The sequence below is a fragment of the Littorina saxatilis genome, linkage group LG2 (assembly GCF_037325665.1).
Source record: "Littorina saxatilis isolate snail1 linkage group LG2, US_GU_Lsax_2.0, whole genome shotgun sequence".
Classification (NCBI taxonomy): domain Eukaryota; kingdom Metazoa; phylum Mollusca; class Gastropoda; order Littorinimorpha; family Littorinidae; genus Littorina; species Littorina saxatilis.
In genome coordinates, this window is record NC_090246.1 from 24,513,389 (window position 1) to 24,530,359 (window position 16,971).

At 42.1% G+C, this 16,971-nt stretch overlaps 1 protein-coding gene across 1 annotated transcript; it reads left to right on the plus strand.

Annotated features, from left to right (window-relative positions):
- Positions 1-3,372: 3,372 nt before the first annotated feature.
- Positions 3,373-13,270, plus strand: LOC138958554 (rhodopsin-like). Its single transcript, XM_070329752.1, has 7 exons — positions 3,373-3,584; positions 4,936-5,072; positions 6,240-6,513; positions 7,278-7,596; positions 8,550-8,752; positions 11,685-11,967; positions 12,892-13,270. The coding sequence occupies exons 1-7, from the start codon at positions 3,382-3,384 to the stop codon at positions 13,240-13,242; spliced, it is 1,770 nt and encodes a 589-aa protein (XP_070185853.1). The 5' UTR covers positions 3,373-3,381; the 3' UTR covers positions 13,243-13,270.
- Positions 13,271-16,971: the final 3,701 nt, after the last annotated feature.

Here is a 16,971-nt window from a genome sequence, read left to right on the forward strand (position 1 = left end):
CTCTCTCGTCTCTCTCTCTCTGTCTCTCTCTCTTTACTGCTCCCCGCCCCCTTCCTTCTCGCTCCCTCTCTCTCCCCCCCTCTCTCTCTCTCCCCCTCAGATATTTGTCAATACGGCAAAATGCTCTCTCCCTCTCTTTCCCTCCCCTCCCTGCTCATCCCTGTTCGCAGATCCTTCTCTTCCAGTGCCAGTGCCATGATGACGCGGGAGAAAACTAAGCAGTATCTGCACGCATCTTTACCTGGTCCCTCCCCACGCCCCTCCATAATCTCTCTGTGGCACCACCTAGGGCAGGGCACGATGGACAGGTGTATAAAAGACCGGGGACTCTGAAACGTGAGTCATCTTCTCTCTTGAGGTCCTAGGTTTGCAGTCTCCCCTTCGCCTGCTTGTGGGGCCTAGCCATCTTGCCATCAGTCCAGCCATTCTTTCCTAGCTGTCTGTTGGGACTGCTCTGGTGCGACCGTCTTTCTTCTTCTTTTGTGTCAGGTGAGTTTTTACCAATCATTTTCTGACGTTTTGGTTTGCAAATGTGGCACGTAGCAGCATTGGTTTCGCTTTCTCGAGTGGAAAATTCTGTACAAACAGTATGTAACTTTGCTGACTGCGGTGGAACATTCTGTATGAAGGTTGTAACTTTCACGTTCTGTACAAACGTTATAACTTCGCCAACGTTTGGGAGAACATTATGTATTCAGAGATTGTAAGTTCTATAAACTTTGTACACACATTCTAACTTTGCAACTCTTAGAAAAAATGATGAACGCATGTTGTAACGTAAAATACATTCTTTACAAACTTATAAATGTGCTAACCCCTACAAACATTAACAGTTTCACTAACTTTGAAAAAAAACCACCATTCTGTACACAAGTTATAACTTCACTTTCTCTGAGAAACATTTGGCACACAGCTTGTTATGACTAAAAATGATATGTTCAAAATATAGGGAAATCCTGTGCAAAAGTTGTTATTTTGCTAACTTTGGAGGAAAATTATGAGCAAGTACTATTACTTTTCTAACTGTATTTGATATAAAATGGTATACAAAAATCGTATCTGCTTCTGTAGGTTGAGTTCTTGTTAGTTCCATTTTCTTCTCCCCCTCTCCCCTTGAAAAATGTGCATATGCTGTGTGTAATGAACGAAAAAAACAAGAATATGTACTACTGTACCTCAACTACTGTATAACACGGAATAGAATAGATCCCTTCGATTTTGCTTCCGATTCGTCTGATTTCCATGGTAACGGGCGATCGACGCGCTGACGTAGATAATGCGATCAGCCGAAATGACGACAGTTCGGTTTCCGTGCTGCAGCAGTTCAGATCACATCAAAGAACTTTAGCATGGTTCCTGCCCTCTGCATGCAACAATATTAGCCTAAGGCATTCGTGAAAATGACGGATTTTGGGGGTCAGGTCTACAGTAAAAGAAAAAATATATAAATATCGAAACATAGAATTATTTGGGTGTGGAGGGGGGTGGTGGTGGGGGGGGGGGGGGGGGGGGGGGGTTGGTGTTGATCAGAAATCTAGCTTAATGGGATTTAAGTTCAGGCTACTCGATTTTAAAACAGAAGTTCTAAAGTGCAAAGAGAAAGAGTCTTGCAATCAAGCAGCGTTACCACACTGACATCTTCCTTTTCCTTCTCTTTGATTACGTCAGCTTCCAGCGCACAGCTCTTTGTACGTTTCCTAGCCTTAGTTTGTGTCAAACTGACATTAATTACACTTTGAAGGCAAAAACTAGTGACGACAACAATAGTAGAAATGCACATGGACCTTTGTCACCAGAAAAACAAGAGGCGAAGCCATCAAGGCTCACGTAAGAAATCGACAAACAGTAACACAAACTCAATCACTCCGTCACACACACACACACACACACACACACACACACACACACACACACACACACACACACACACACACACACACACACACACACACACACACACACACACACACACACACACACACACAGAAAGAGCATAGGTGAAACTGTGCAAGAAAGCGAGACACTAGATCTAGATCTGTCTGTCTGCATGTAGCCTACTTACAAGGACACGACTGCCAACTAGTCTCGGCGCGCTCAAAATAATAATGACCGAGACTGTCAGTACTTCCTTCGCGTGACGTCTAACCCTCTTACGTCATAATGTGACGTCAATGTAATGTGACGTCTTCAAATGTTAGAGTTTCTACCACAGACATACACACGCACAGACGCACGCACGCACGCACGCACAGACAGACAAAGTTACGATCGCATAGGCTACACTTACGTGAGCCAAAAAACCAAGAAACTCACCGCATAACGAACACCGTCATATCAGCGCTTGTCCTAGTTTAAGACTAACGCAACCCCCCCCCCCCCCCCACCCCCACCCCCCTAAAAAAATGAGAGAAGAAAAAAAGAGAAGAAAAGGGTATTTATCAGGAAGGCTTCTTAGTTCACGTCTTCTCTTGACAACCGCGCTATTCTTTACAAAATTATTACTCATTTGTAAACGGGAATATTACTGCATCAAGCTAGGTTCCGAAGCGACGTGACAAGTGACAGCGGCGAGCCAATCGGATTGGCTGTCGGATTGGCTGTCACATACAGCGTGGGGATAATGTGTCACGAAAATTAATGTTACGTATTTTTACTAACGAAATTTGAATAAAGACTGCTTTAGCTAATTGAATTCTGTCCTTCTGCCAGCAGTTGATAGGATTAAGTCGAACATTCACGCAGGTGTTGACGACAGTGTTACATTGTGAATTAGAAAATTAATCAGTGGTCAAAGGCATAACAACTTTACGAGTTTGCGTTGAAAAACAAGTGTATGCCTGCCTTTCTGTCTGTCTAGCTGGTTGTCTGTCTGTCTGGCTGTCGCTCTTTGCATCTCCCCCCCCCCCCCCCCTCTCTCTCTCTCTCTCTCACTTTCTCTCTCTCTCTTTCTAATGATTGTTTTGATTTTTACGCTTTTTTTCTTCTTCTCTGTCTGTTTGTCTGTCTTTCTCTCTCCCCCTCTCTCTTCCCCCTCTCTCTCTCTTTCCCCTCTCTCTCATTCTCTCTCTCTCTCTCTCTCTCTCTCTCTCTCTCTCTCTCTCTCGCGTGCGTTCTCCTTTATAAATGTTTCTCCTTTTCCGTTGTATTTGTTCATTGCCGACCCAGTTTACCCACATCTCCCCCCATTCTTATTGTTCTTCCTCTTTGCCATTCATGTGTCTCGGTCTTTTTCTCCTCCTCCTCCACATCCTCCTCCTCTCCTCGTTGTTATCCTACTTCTTCTTACAGACTCTAACATTACGAAACATCACACCAGTCCAATCAAACTAAAACCGCTCCTCCCTCTCTCTCTCTGTCTTTCAGAAGAAAAAAATCATCACCATGACGACGGCAATCGCAACGACGGCGGCCTCTATATCCAACACCACCCACATCTACGACACTTACGACCTCTTCATCCACCCCCACTGGAAGCAGTTTCCTCTCGTCCCCGTGATCTGGCACTATGCCATCGGGGTGTTCATCACCTTCGTCGGCATCAGTGGTACCTTTGGCAACCTGCTCGTCATCTACATCTTTGGAACGTGAGTGTCATGGTCTGCTTCTGTCAAGCTATTAAAACTGTGGGGTGTGGGGGGATTATCGCTAAATAATATATTTTAAATACGCGTATTTTCTCAATTTTGTGTTTCAACAAATATTCTTGTCATTTCATTTCAAGTTTGAAATTCCGCTTTTGTGTGTGACACAGCATCTATTCTTGATACCTCAGTGCAGCGCATTTAATTTGCTAGTCGGTCTCATGGGTTTGTCTCTTTCTTTGTTTTCTTTTCTTACCCGGTTGCCTTCCTTCCCTTTGATCTCTTTCTTCCTCTTTTTTCTTCCGTTTTTTGTTATATTTAGTCAAGTTTTGACTAAATATTTTAACATCGAGGGGGAATCGAAACGAGGGTCGTGGTGTATGTGCGTGTGTCTGTGTGTGTGTCTGTGTGTGTGTGTGTAGAGCGATTCAGACTAAACTACTGGACCGATCTTTATGAAATTTGACATGAGAGTTCCTGGGTATGAAATCCCCGAACGTTTTTTTCATTTTTTTGATAAATGTCTTTGATGACGTCATATCCGGCTTTTCGTGAAAGTTGAGGCGGCACTGTCACGCCCTCATTTTTCAACCAAATTGGTTGAAATTTTGGTCAAGTACTTTTCGACGAAGCCCGGGGTTCGGTATTGCATTTCAGCGTGGTGGCTTAAAAATTAATTAATGACTTTGGTCATTAAAAATCTGAAAATTGTAAAAAAAAATAAAAATTTATAAAACGATCCAAATTTACGTTTATCTTATTCTCCATCATTTGCTGATTCCAAAAACATATAAATATGTTATATTTGGATTAAAAACAAGCTCTGAAAATTAAATATATAAAAATTATTATCAAAATTTTTTTTTCGAAATCAATTTAAAAACACTTTCATCTTATTCCTTGTCGGTTCCTGATTCCAAAAATATATAGATATGATATGTTTGGATTAAAAACACGCTCAGAAAGTTAAAACGAAGAGAGGTACCGAAAAGCGTGCTATCCTTCTCTGCGCAACTACTACCCCGCTCTTCTTGTCAATTCCACGTGCACTGCCTTTGCCACGGGCGGTGGAGTGACGATGCTACGAGTATACGGTCTTGCTGCGTTCAGTTTCATTCTGTGAGTTCGACAGCTACTTGACTAAATATTGTATTTTCGCCTTACGCGACTTGTTTTGTTTGTTTGTTTCGTTTGTATTCTATTTGTTTGTTTGTCTGTTTGTGTGTGTTTGTTATTTGTTTTGCTTGTTTGTTTGTTTGTTTTTGCTTTCATACTTTCTTCACTTTTATCTGTTTTCCTCAACATATTGTCATAATCAGCTGGATTATTGCGACGACATTATGTGTGATTTCAGGACGAAGAACCTGAGGACGCCGTCCAACATGTTCGTGGTGAACCTCGCCCTCAGTGACCTCACCTTCTCGGCTGTCAACGGGTTCCCCCTCCTCACCATCTCTGCATTCAATAGGCGATGGATTTTTGGCAAAGTTGGTAAGTACATGTACTTTAACTTTTTTCTGGAAAAAAATAATGGTGAAATTTTAAAAAAATCCCAGGCAAAAAGGGAAAAAAGCCTCACCTAAAGTCAAATAGAACACAAAGTTGAAGTCGGTTTGTGAGAATACAATAATGTCATTCAAATAATAAACGTCCTTTACAAAACTTAACTTTTTTAGCCATCCAAATCCAGTGGGCCACACAACCGACTTTACACGACTTGTTGTCTAATCCTCTTGATCTCTTTGTCTCTCAGCATGCGAGCTGTACGGTCTAGTCGGAGCCATCTTCGGCTTGAGGTCCGACTGTATCTCCTTTTTATATTTAGTCAAGTTTTGACTAAATATTTTAACATCGAGGGGGAATCGAAACGAGGGTCGTGGTGTATGTGCGTGTGTGTAGAGCGATTCAGACTAAACTACTGGACCGATCTTTATGAAATTTGACATGAGAGTTCCTGGGTATAAAATCCCCGAACGTTTTTTTCATTTTTTTGATAAATGTCTTTGATGACGTCATATCCGGCTTTTCGTGAAAGTTGAGGCGGCACTGTCACGCCCTCATTTTTCAACCAAATTGGTTGAAATTTTGGTCAAGTTATCTTCGACGAAGCCCGGACTTCGGTATTGCATTTCAGCGTGGTGGCTTAAAAATTAATCAATGACTTTGGTCATTAAAAATCTGAAAATTGTAAAAAAAAGTAAAAATTTATAAAACGATCCAAATTTACGTTTATCTTATTCTCCATCATTTGCTGATTCCAAAAACATATAAATATGTTACATTCGGATTAAAAACAAGCTCTGAAAATTAAAAATATAAAAATTATTATCAAAATTAAATTGTCCAAATCAATTTAAAAACACTTTTATCTTATTCCTTGTCGGTTCCTGATTCCAAAAACATATAGATATGATATGTTTGGATTAAAAACACGCTCAGAAAGTTAAAACAAAGAGAGGTACAGAAAAGCGTGCTATCCTTCTTAGCGCAACTACTACCCCGCTCTTCTTGTCAATTTCACTGCCTTTGCCATGAGCGGTGGACTGACGATGCTACGAGTATACGGTCTTGCTGAAAAATGGCAGCTACTTGACTAAATATTGTATTTTCGCCTTACGCGACTTGTTGTTTAATCCTCTTGATCTCTTTGTCTCTCAGCTTGCGAGCTGTACGGTCTAGTCGGAGCCATCTTCGGCTTGATGTCCATCAACACCATGGCGGCGATCGCCATGGACCGCTACAACGTCATCGCCAGGCCCATCCAGGCGTCCCGCTCCCTCAGCTACAGGAAGGCCTTCATGATGATCGTGCTGGTGTGGATCTGGAGCATCACCTGGAGCATCCCCCCGCTCTTCGGCTGGGGCGCCTACATCCCTGAGGGCTTCCAGACCTCCTGCACTTTCGATTACCTCACCCGCAATGACTACTTCCGGTACGTGTTGTGCGGTGTTGAATTGATTGTAAGCCCTTGTGTTTTATTTTTTTGGTAGGTGGGTTGGACACAGTGCTTGCTTGTTTCTTTCGTTGCTTCTTCCTTCCTATACTCATTATAAACAACAACAGGGTCCAACAACAACAACAACAACAACAATAACACCACCACCACCACCACCACCACCACCAACAACAACAACACAAAAACGCGAATTAATAACAAGAAAAATCGGTACTGTAAAAATACTATCTGCGAACTGTGAACAGTTACAATAACTTTGTGAAGCATGCACTATCTGTACATCTTAAAGAGTATACAGAACAGCTTCATTGTCTCTTCGGGTATTCACATTCTCCCATCATCTGGATAAGTTCGTGAAATGTCCACATTATGCATCTTCATCTATGATCTTGGCCCGTTGTAAATCACAACCCAGCATCACCTGTGTCCGTTGATAAAACATCTAAAGTGTCCCGCAATACTGATCATATTGTCATTAAATCCCCACAACCAAAAGTCGAATTGAAAGTTGATAATTAAGTCTCTTTATCAAATGTATTAAATATGCACAGCCGAAAAGCGTATGTAAAAGTGTATGACCCTCGATCACAGGTATTAAATACCGGCAAACTAAAAGCAACTGTTAAAGTTTATGACTCCTACTTTTTCTGGAAATACTAATCCAATTAGCGCTATATAAATGTTCCATGTTCCATTATTATTATTAATCAAATATGGTGTTTCATTTTCTCCTCAAACAGCTCCTACATCATGTGTCTGTACATCTGCGGCTTTGCCCTGCCTCTGTCCATCATCCTCTACAGCTATTTCTTCATCTACCGCGCCGTGGCCGTCCACGAGAAGGAGATGGGCAAGATGGCCAAGAAGCTCAACGCCGAGATCCGTCAAGGTCAGGCCGCCCAGAAGGCCGAGATCAAGACGGCCAAGATCGCCATGACGATCATCATGACCTACCTGCTGTCGTGGACACCCTACGCCACTATTGCCCTCATCGCCCAGTTCGGCCCCGCTGAGTGGGTCACTCCCTACGTGTCGGAGCTCCCCGTCATGTTCGCCAAGGTTTGTGATTGATTGATTGATTGGTTGGTTGTTTGCTTGCTTGCTTGCTTGATTGATGGATTGATTAATTAATTGATTGGTTGATTGATTGATTGGTTGCTTGATTGATTGATTGATTAATTGATTGATTGATTAATTGATTGATTGATTTATCAGCAACACATCTCGAGTAAACAATTCTAAATAGTAACTTCCTGTTTAATTAATTATCAGGGGCGCATTTCAAACAGTATATCGATCCGTTGCTTAGGCCACGCTGAATAAGTACGATTTTCAAACTTGTATTACAATATTATATTGGTGACATAATTATATGCAACAACAACAACAAAATGTCCCCACTATATTTATCCATTCTCTCACTACGCATCATAGAGTCATCTGTTAAACTCGCAACAGTCAATCAATATGAGGCTTATATCGCGCGTATTCCGTGGGTACAGTTCTAAGCGCAGGGATATTTTTAAAACAAATTTAATTTTTATTTTATGCAATTTATATTGCGCACATATTCAAGGCGCAGGGATTTATTTATGCCGTGTGAGATGGAATTATTTTTACACAATACATCACGCATTCACATCGGCCAGCAGATCGCAGCCATTTCGGCGCATATCCTACTTTTCACGGCCTATTATTCCAAGTCACACGGGTATTTTGGTGGACATTTTTATCTATGCCTATACAATTTTGCCAGGAAAGACCCTTTTGTCAATCGTGGGATCTTTAACGTGCACACCCCAATGTAGTGTACACGAAGGGACCTCGGTTTTTCGTCTCATCCGAAAGACTAGCACTTGAACCCACCACCTAGGTTAGGAAAGGGGGGAGAAAATTGCTAACGCCCTAACCCAGGGTCGAACTCGCAACTTCTCGCTTCCGAGCGCAAGTGCGTTACCACTCGGCCACCTAGTCCCAGTACTAACCTCGTACCTTCCATCATTCGTTTTCAGGCCTCTGCCATGCATAACCCAATCATCTACGCCCTGAGCCACCCCCGCTTCCGCGAGGTGTTGAACAAACGCTTCCCCTGGTTGCTTTGCTGCTGCAGCTACACGCAGCGAGAGTCCGCGTCCGTGGTCGAGTCCAAGTCCAAGGTGTCCCGTATGGACAGTGTCAACTCAAACTGCGTCGGAGGAGCCGTCAGCAACATGAGGTATGGGGGATGGGGTTGGGAGGGGTGTGAAGGGAGGGGGGGGGGGATTGTTTGGATTAGTTGTGGGTTGTTTGGTTGTTTTGGTTGTGTTTGAATAACAGCCAGCACATAATAGAAAAAAAATATAAAATAACACCTGCCCAGTTATTAATTCACTACCTCATTTTTCGTAATCTTATACTGCCGTCAAACCGACAAGGAATAAGATTAAATTGTTTTTAAATTGATTTAGGAAATTTATTTTTGATCATAATGTTTATATTCTTAATTTTCACAGCTTGTTTTTAATCCGAATATAACATATTTATATGTTTTTTGGAATTAGAAATTGATAAAGAATAAGATGAACGTAAATTTGGATCGTTTTATGAAAAAAAATTGAATTACAATTTTCAGATTGTTAATGACCAAAGTCATTAATTAATTTTTTAGCCACCAAGCTGAAATGCAATACCAAAGTCCGGCCTTCGTCGAAGATTGCTTTACACAAATTTCAATCAATTTGATTGAAAAATGAGGGTGTGACAGTGCCGCCTCAACTTTTACAAAAAGCCGGATATGACGTCATCAAAGACATATATCGAAAAAATGAAAAAAAGGTTTGGGGATATCATACCCAGAAACTCTCGTAAAATTTCATAAAGATCGGTCCAGTAGTTTACTCTGAATCGCTCTACACACACACACACACACACACACACACACACACACACACACACACACACACACACACACGCACGCACATACACTGAGCCCAAAAAGTTAAGGATATTTTTCCAGTGGTATACCCCAGATGTTAAACAGCAATGTTTGGGTCAGAAATATACGTGTATTTGAAAATCAGTCTTTCTTCTGCTTAAAAATGTGTTTCTTGAATCTGAGCAATATTTGGGTATGACGTCACATGTCCATGACCACGCCTACCCTACAAAATGGCGTTTTTTGACGGCATGATTCACCTTCAACTGTCGAACCGGTGACTTAAACTGAATAATATTTTGCATTTTTTACACCAAAAGGTTTATTTGGTGTCTTACCTAACAAGTCATACAAATTTCGTTCAAATCCGCCAACGTGTAAAGGAAAGCGACAACAATCCTGAAAAACAGCAACAAATCCAGGGTTTTTATGGTGTTTTTGCTGGGTAGCCGCAGTTGATATGCAATAAATCTAAAACTACAAATAGCAGCCTCTCCAAATTTCACAGAGCGATGACAAAAACCCTCAGTGTACTTTGCAAAGAATTGTGCCATTACATGTGTGCCAAGTTTCAAAAACATTCTTTTACGGGCTCAAAAGTTATGATCGTTTGAAAAGAGGTGAAAAATACTGCCCCTGTTGTCTTTCGCGCAACTTTTTGTTAGGATTTTTTCTATAATTTTGATTCTCGTTCTCCGATGCGATGCGTATAGCCTTTCACGGATGATGCGAATCACTTGCTCGGTAGAAGTTGCAGAAAAGAACTTTTCGCGTGTTTTGAACACAGCTGTGGTGTATAAGAAAGAAGTAAAGAATACAAAGAATCAAATAACAGAAGAATGCAGACATGACGTCATATAATTCAAAAAATATGACGTCAGATGGCGGCAACACTGGGGTTTTCTCATCGTCGTCTTGATAGCGGCGAGACACAATCTGGCATTTGCTGTGACGAATCAGACAGTTTGAATGCTACGAAATGGAGCTGGGGAGATGGACATCGCCAGGATTTTAAGAGTCTGTGAGAGCATTGTCTCGATAGTGAAAAGTGTGTATCCTGATCACTCAGCCACCTTGATATGAGTTTTGCAGACGTCATCGTCTAAAAATAAAACAGCAGAGCGGAGTGAGATTTTACTTTTTATTTCTTCAAAGTCATGAGGCTATATCTTTTGAGCCCACGAAAGAATGTTTCTGAAACTTGGCACACATGTTATGGCACCATTCTTTGCAAAGTACACAGAATTGCGTGCATGTCACATTTGTTTCTAGGACGTTATGAACGTTTGCAAATTTTTAACGGAAAACCGTTACAACGTCCATTCTCGGGTTCTGTCTGCTCCAAGTACAGATCAGGGTCTTTGTCATCGTTCTGTGTAATTTGGAGAGGCTACTATTTGTAGTTTAATATGTATTGCATATCAACTGCAGCTACCCAGCAAAAGCACCACAAAAACCCTGGATTTGTTGCTGTTTTTCAGGATAGTGGTCGCTTTCCTTTACACACTAGATTAGCCTGACTGCGCGACGGATTTGAACGAACTTTGTATGACTTGTTAGGTAAGACACCAAATAAATATTTTGGTGTAAAAAATGCAAAATATCGTTCAATTTAAGTCGCCGTTTTGACTGTTGATGGTGAATCATGCCGTCAAAAAACGACATTTTTGAGGGTAGGCATGGTCACGAACATGTGACGTCATGCCCAAATATTGCTCAGATTCCTGAAAGGCATTTTTGAGCAGAAGAAAGACAGATCTTAAAATACACGTTAATTTCTGACCCAAAAACTGCTGTTTAACATCTGGGGTATACCACTGAAAAAAATATCCTTAACTTTTTGGGCTTAGTGTACACACATACACCACGATCCTCGTCTCGATTCCCCCTCTATGTTAAAACATTTAGTCAAAACTTGACTAAATGTAAAAAGAAGGTAAAGGTAATCCCATAACCATTTTGGTCGCAGGGGAGCGAGGTCTACAACGTAGGGTTAAACGCTAGATACATGCCCTTTATAAATATTATGCATTATTATTTATTATTATTATGTTAGAGATCTCAGCTACTCTCGGGCCAGCTTTAGGAAGGCGGTGCCCTTCTCCTCTCCCTCGCTGCCTTATCCTTCCCTGGTCCTATATAGGGTCAGGTACCCATTTCCAGCTGTCGTACCTGAGCTGAAAGCTACGCTTTCTAACCTCTCCGTTGTCTTGTGTCCCCTCTGCCCAAACAGCGAGGTGTCCGACCTGAGCGACTCTGTCTACACGTCTAACGTGGGTGATGGGGGTGGCCGCCACGTCAGCATGAAGATGAGGGGCATGCAGGAGCAGCAGGGCGAGAACCCGGAGAACAACGGAGCCCTCATCCGAGATATCCTGCAGGCTTTCGTCGGTGTGGTCAACTCCCAGGGTCAACGTCAGGTCCCCGTCTACATCCCTCCCGGGTACCTGCAGCAGTACGCCGCTGGTCAGGCCCCCGGTGCCGCCGGACAGGCCCCTAGTGCCGCTGCACAGCAGGTAAATATTGCAAAAATAAAGACGCTAAGTTTTACGACTAAAATCTTTTTTTTTTTTTTTTTTTGCGAGTCGTAAAGTGTACTTCTTCTTTCTGTTATGTCGTCTGTCTTCTTTTTTTCCTGATTTTTGTGCTTGAGGAAGACCCCAGTGGCCGAAACGCCGTGCTTTGTTATTCGTATCGTCTTCGTTAAATACGTGAGTACAGTATTTGTTGGTCTTTTTATTTTAATGTACGACTCCTTCATTCTGTGCCGTTGAACTGTACGCCCGAAAGATGGACCCGAAAAAATACCATAACTCCAAAAAGTACAAAATAAATCAAAACAACGAACATACTTGTACTGAATGAGTAATCGGAAATTTGTGTGAAGGAAGCCGGATAGTGCGTTGTCTTCAAGATTTCAGAGACACAACTTGCATTTTCAGAGCTTTCTGTTCCCCTACGTAAGATATAATAAGATAATGCCTACGTAAGATAAAAAGAATATCTGGTATTCTGAGGGGTTTTATCTTATCGGGTTTTTTCCCCCGACGATTTAAAATTGGTTCTCAATGGAACACTTGCTGTTCTTCAAATGTTTTTATATCTGTTCATATTGATTCCTCAATTCAATATTATTCTGTCTTCGGTTTTTGTTTAAGTTCCTTTTTCACTTTCTTTGGTTCGGTTCGGCTCCCTCTGTAGTGTTTTCGGTTAAATCCCTTACTTCTTTTTTTATTTTTTATTGTAGTGTCTTCGGTTTCAACCTACGCTTTTGGTTTTGGTTGTCTTTAGCGGCACTCTTTTTCAGTTCAAGTTCGCTTTGACGTGTCTTCAGTTCCAACCTGATTTTGCTTTTCTCCGTGGTGCACGTGTGCAATGTATGCGACATTGACGTGCGATCAACTCCAGGCGGTGCAGGCGTTTTTTTCTTCTCCTTGCAGGCCATCTACGCCATCAGCCAGGGAGCCGTGCCCGCCGACGTCTTGCCCAACCCACCTCAAGTGCCCGCCGCCGCCCCAGCACCAGTCGCCGCCGCCCCAGCACCAGTCGCCGCCGCCCCAGCACCAGTCGCCGCCGCCCCAGCACCAGTTCCCGCCGCACCAGCACCAGTCGCCGCCGCCCCAGCACCAGTTCCCGCCGCACCAGCAACTAGCAGCGTGCCCCCACCCGCCCCCACCACCCCGAAAGCTGAGCCCGCTGTCCCTGCCGAGGTCGCCGCTCCCGATGGTGCCCAGGTCACCACCCAGGCCGAGGTTAACGCGCACGACAATCAGGCGTATCAGGAAGACTAAGGTGGGCGTGGCCGGCCTGCCCTACATTGTCTGGACCAAGAAGAAGAAAAAGGGGGAGGAGGAGGCCGGGGAGGTGGGTGAAAAGGGAGCGAAGGGAGACACGGGTGGGGGTGGTAAGCGTTTGGCAGAAGCACACTCTTTTGAGACAAACTTTGACTCCACTAAGAAGACGGAGAAGAAGGATCACAAAAGAGAAGGAGGTAGGCCTCTGGTGAGGGCGTGGTCAGCCGAAACCAGTTTTGACATCGTCAGTCCAGAAGAAGAAGATCTTAGCATCGGAGGGATGAGGCGTTTGGTGAGGGCACTATCCGAGGCAGCCGAAGACCGCAGTATGAGCGATACTGACCGAAGCAGCAAAAGTAAAAAGGGGTTCAAACGGGGAGGACGGATGAGACGTCTTGCCAAAGACTGGTTCTCCTGGGGCAAAGACGCCAACCGTAACGACACGGACAACAAAGAGAAGAACAAAGCTGAGAAGAGGGGTAAGAATTTAGTCAGGGCTTGGTCTTCCAAGGAGGTAGGGGATGGATTTAGTCAAGAACCATCCGGGCGCGAGTCGGGTGAAGGCAGCAGAAGGTCGGGTCTGTGGTTCAGGGTCAACAGTGATAATGTCACCATGAACCTGGGACGCGAGCAACTCAGCTCTGACCCCTCTTGCCATGTGTTGGACCATGGCACCAACGACTCGCCCATACCTCAACACAACACAGTAGCGGGTAACATCTGGGTGACATCTGCTAGTCTAAATATTCCAGAAGAGCGTGTCAGCAGCTGCAATGAAACCCAAATTCCGGATAGACGGAAACAAGACAGCAGCAAGCGCACTGATCACAATCCTGTCAATTATCCGAGCACTACCAAATGCCCAGAAGAAAATAATGAAGGCAGTTTTCAGACGGATATTTTAGAGGAAGACGACAGACCCCTTTCGAGGGAAATGAGTATCAAGGTAGAAAACTGGAATCAAGATGACAGGGAAGAAAAGTATGCTAACGCTACTTCGGTCAAAGACCTTCGCCAAAGAGAACCTCTTGACGCAGACTTAGCCACCTTAACCCTAGACGATGAAAGCAGTATCTCCCAACCCCAAGTGCTCAAAGTAAGACGACCTAAACGTCAAACCATCAAACAGGACCGGAAAGCATTTAGTGAAACCCCTTCTCATGATGTTTGCAACGAAGGAACATCCCCAGACGACACCTTAGGGCAACAGGCTGTTGACATATCTTTCGCAGAGGACGACGCCGGTCCCACCAATAGAAACATGCAAAGCAGCAACAGTAGCAATCATGAGAACGTTAGTCTTAAAAACGGCGGGAAGACGATGACTTTGTCTTCAAAACTCTCCAAAGTTGGTCGTTACAATAAAGACGACATCGGTGAGGGGTGGGGGGAATCTGACTTGGAGGGGAGAAGAGGTACTCAAAAAGTCCATCCAAATGAGAAGAAGACTACTAAAAATGACAAGACAAAGCAAGACAGGGCGAAACCTGCTAAGGAGTTCGAGTTTGATGACATTTGGGTAGACGACGATTTAGTGTAACTTTTTGTTTCGTTTCCTTTTCTGATTTTTGTGTTGGCTTTAACTATTTCTTTTGCAATTTACCATATTCTTTTAAAATTGTGTTTGCTGGAATAGCGTATTTAGAATTTCCTTTTCTTTTTTTACATTTAGTCAAGTTTTGTCTAAATGTTTTAACATGGACGAGGAATCATCGAGACGAGGGTCGTGGTGTATGTGTGTATGTATGCATGTATGTGCGTGCGTGTGCGTGCGTGTGTGTGTGTGTGTGTGTGTGTGTGTGTGTGTGTGTGTGTGTGTGGGTGTGTAGAGCGATTCAGAGAAAACTAATAGACTGATCTTCATGAAATTTCACATGAGAGTTCCTGTGTATGATATCCCCAGACGTTTTTTTTAAATTTTTCGATAAATGTCTATGATGACGTCATATCCGGCTTTTTATGAAAGTTGAGTCCGGACTTTGGTATTGCATTTCAGCTTGGAGACTTAAAAATTAATTAATGAGTTTGGTCATTAAAAAATCAAAATTTGTAATTGAAATCTTTTATTTTTAAAACGATCTAAAAATAATTTCATCTTAATCGTAATCATGTCTTGATTCCAAAAACATATTAATATGTTATATTCGGATTAAAGACAAACTCTGAAAATTAAAAATATAAAAATTATTATTAAAATCAAATTTCCGAAATCCATTTAAAAAAATTTCATCTTATGTCCTGTGGGTTCCTGATTCCAAAAACATATACATATGTTATGTTTGGATTAAAAACAAGCTCAGAAAGTAACAAGAATAGAGGTACTGAAAAGCGTGCTATCCCGCTCAGCGCAACCACTACCATGCTATACGGTCTGGGTGAAAAAATGCAGTGCGTTCAGTTTTATTCCGTGAGTTAGACAGCTTGCCTAAATGTAGTAATTTCGCCTTACGCGACTTGTTCTTAACTATACTCATTTACGTTTAAGTTAAGGTTCTCAACGTTTGTTTCACTGGCTCTTTGTTTTGGCTAATTTCCTTCCTTTCTTTTATGTTATCTATTTTCAAAACCCTCTGCAAACATGTGTGCGAGTGTGCCGATACATGTGCGTGTGCGCGCGTGCGTATATGATTTTATGTGAGACAGTTCTTGTGTGGTTGTTCAGTGTAAATGAAAGGCAAGAAACGCACAGATTTTTCAGGCCTTTGACTTGCCAATAGATAAAGTGATGTACGTGAGATGTTCCCGATTCTGTACATGTCCGTTTGAGTCCACCGATGTGATTTTGTGGGGCGGGTTTGCATAACGCATCTGTTTGTTGGATAGATTTGTAGACGCATGATCGAGGGTCTTTTTTTTCTTACTCTTCTCTTTCTTGCTTTCTCATAATTTGTTTTCCGCGATTGCCAATTTCTTTATGTAGTTTTTGATTATAATTCTATTTGTATTATTTTTTCGTATTTGTGCTTTATTTATTTTGTTGCTTTTTATTTGGTTTCCATTCATTTTATTTGAAAATAATGTTACTTTCGTGAAACCGAATTTGTTAAAGTATTTTTCTTCAGAGTAAGATTTACGATTCAGATGATTAGGATTTTGTGGGAATTTGAAATTTAAGTTTCGCAAAGGAGATGAAACAATCAAAATTACAAAGTTAATGGCGTTATTTCTGTTTTCGTTTCCTTGTATTTGTCTTTCTGTTTGTTTAGTCCCTTTATTCACATTTATTTTAAGCTGATGCATGTTCTCATACAAGAAAAACCCTTGGACAGACGACTCTAAACCATACTCTTTGCATAAAAAGCTAGCTGACGCCTTCAACTTTCCCGTAATAAAGAAAAGAAGAAAAAAAAGAAATCAGTGATTTTGTTTGTCCAAATGTATTGCTTAAGTAAAATGTTATATAACCTGTTACTTAAACATGAGACGAACATATGACTTAAGTTGGTATATGAAATATGCTTCAAAATAAGGATGGCTTGAATGGTGCTTCGGTGCGTGGAACAATCCACATTTGAGGTAGTTCAAATGCGGGAAAATGAAACTTTGAACGGTTTTCAGCAACATTAGTGATGATGCTCTTTTCCCAGTTGGCTTTGAAGTGGAAAATATAATATGAAATGAAATCTAGATGTTGTAAAACAGAGAACGTATTATTTTTGTTATAAAATAATGTCTGGACATGTTCAACAGAGAAAAAAAGATGCACCCGCAAGGCCGCTTCTGTGT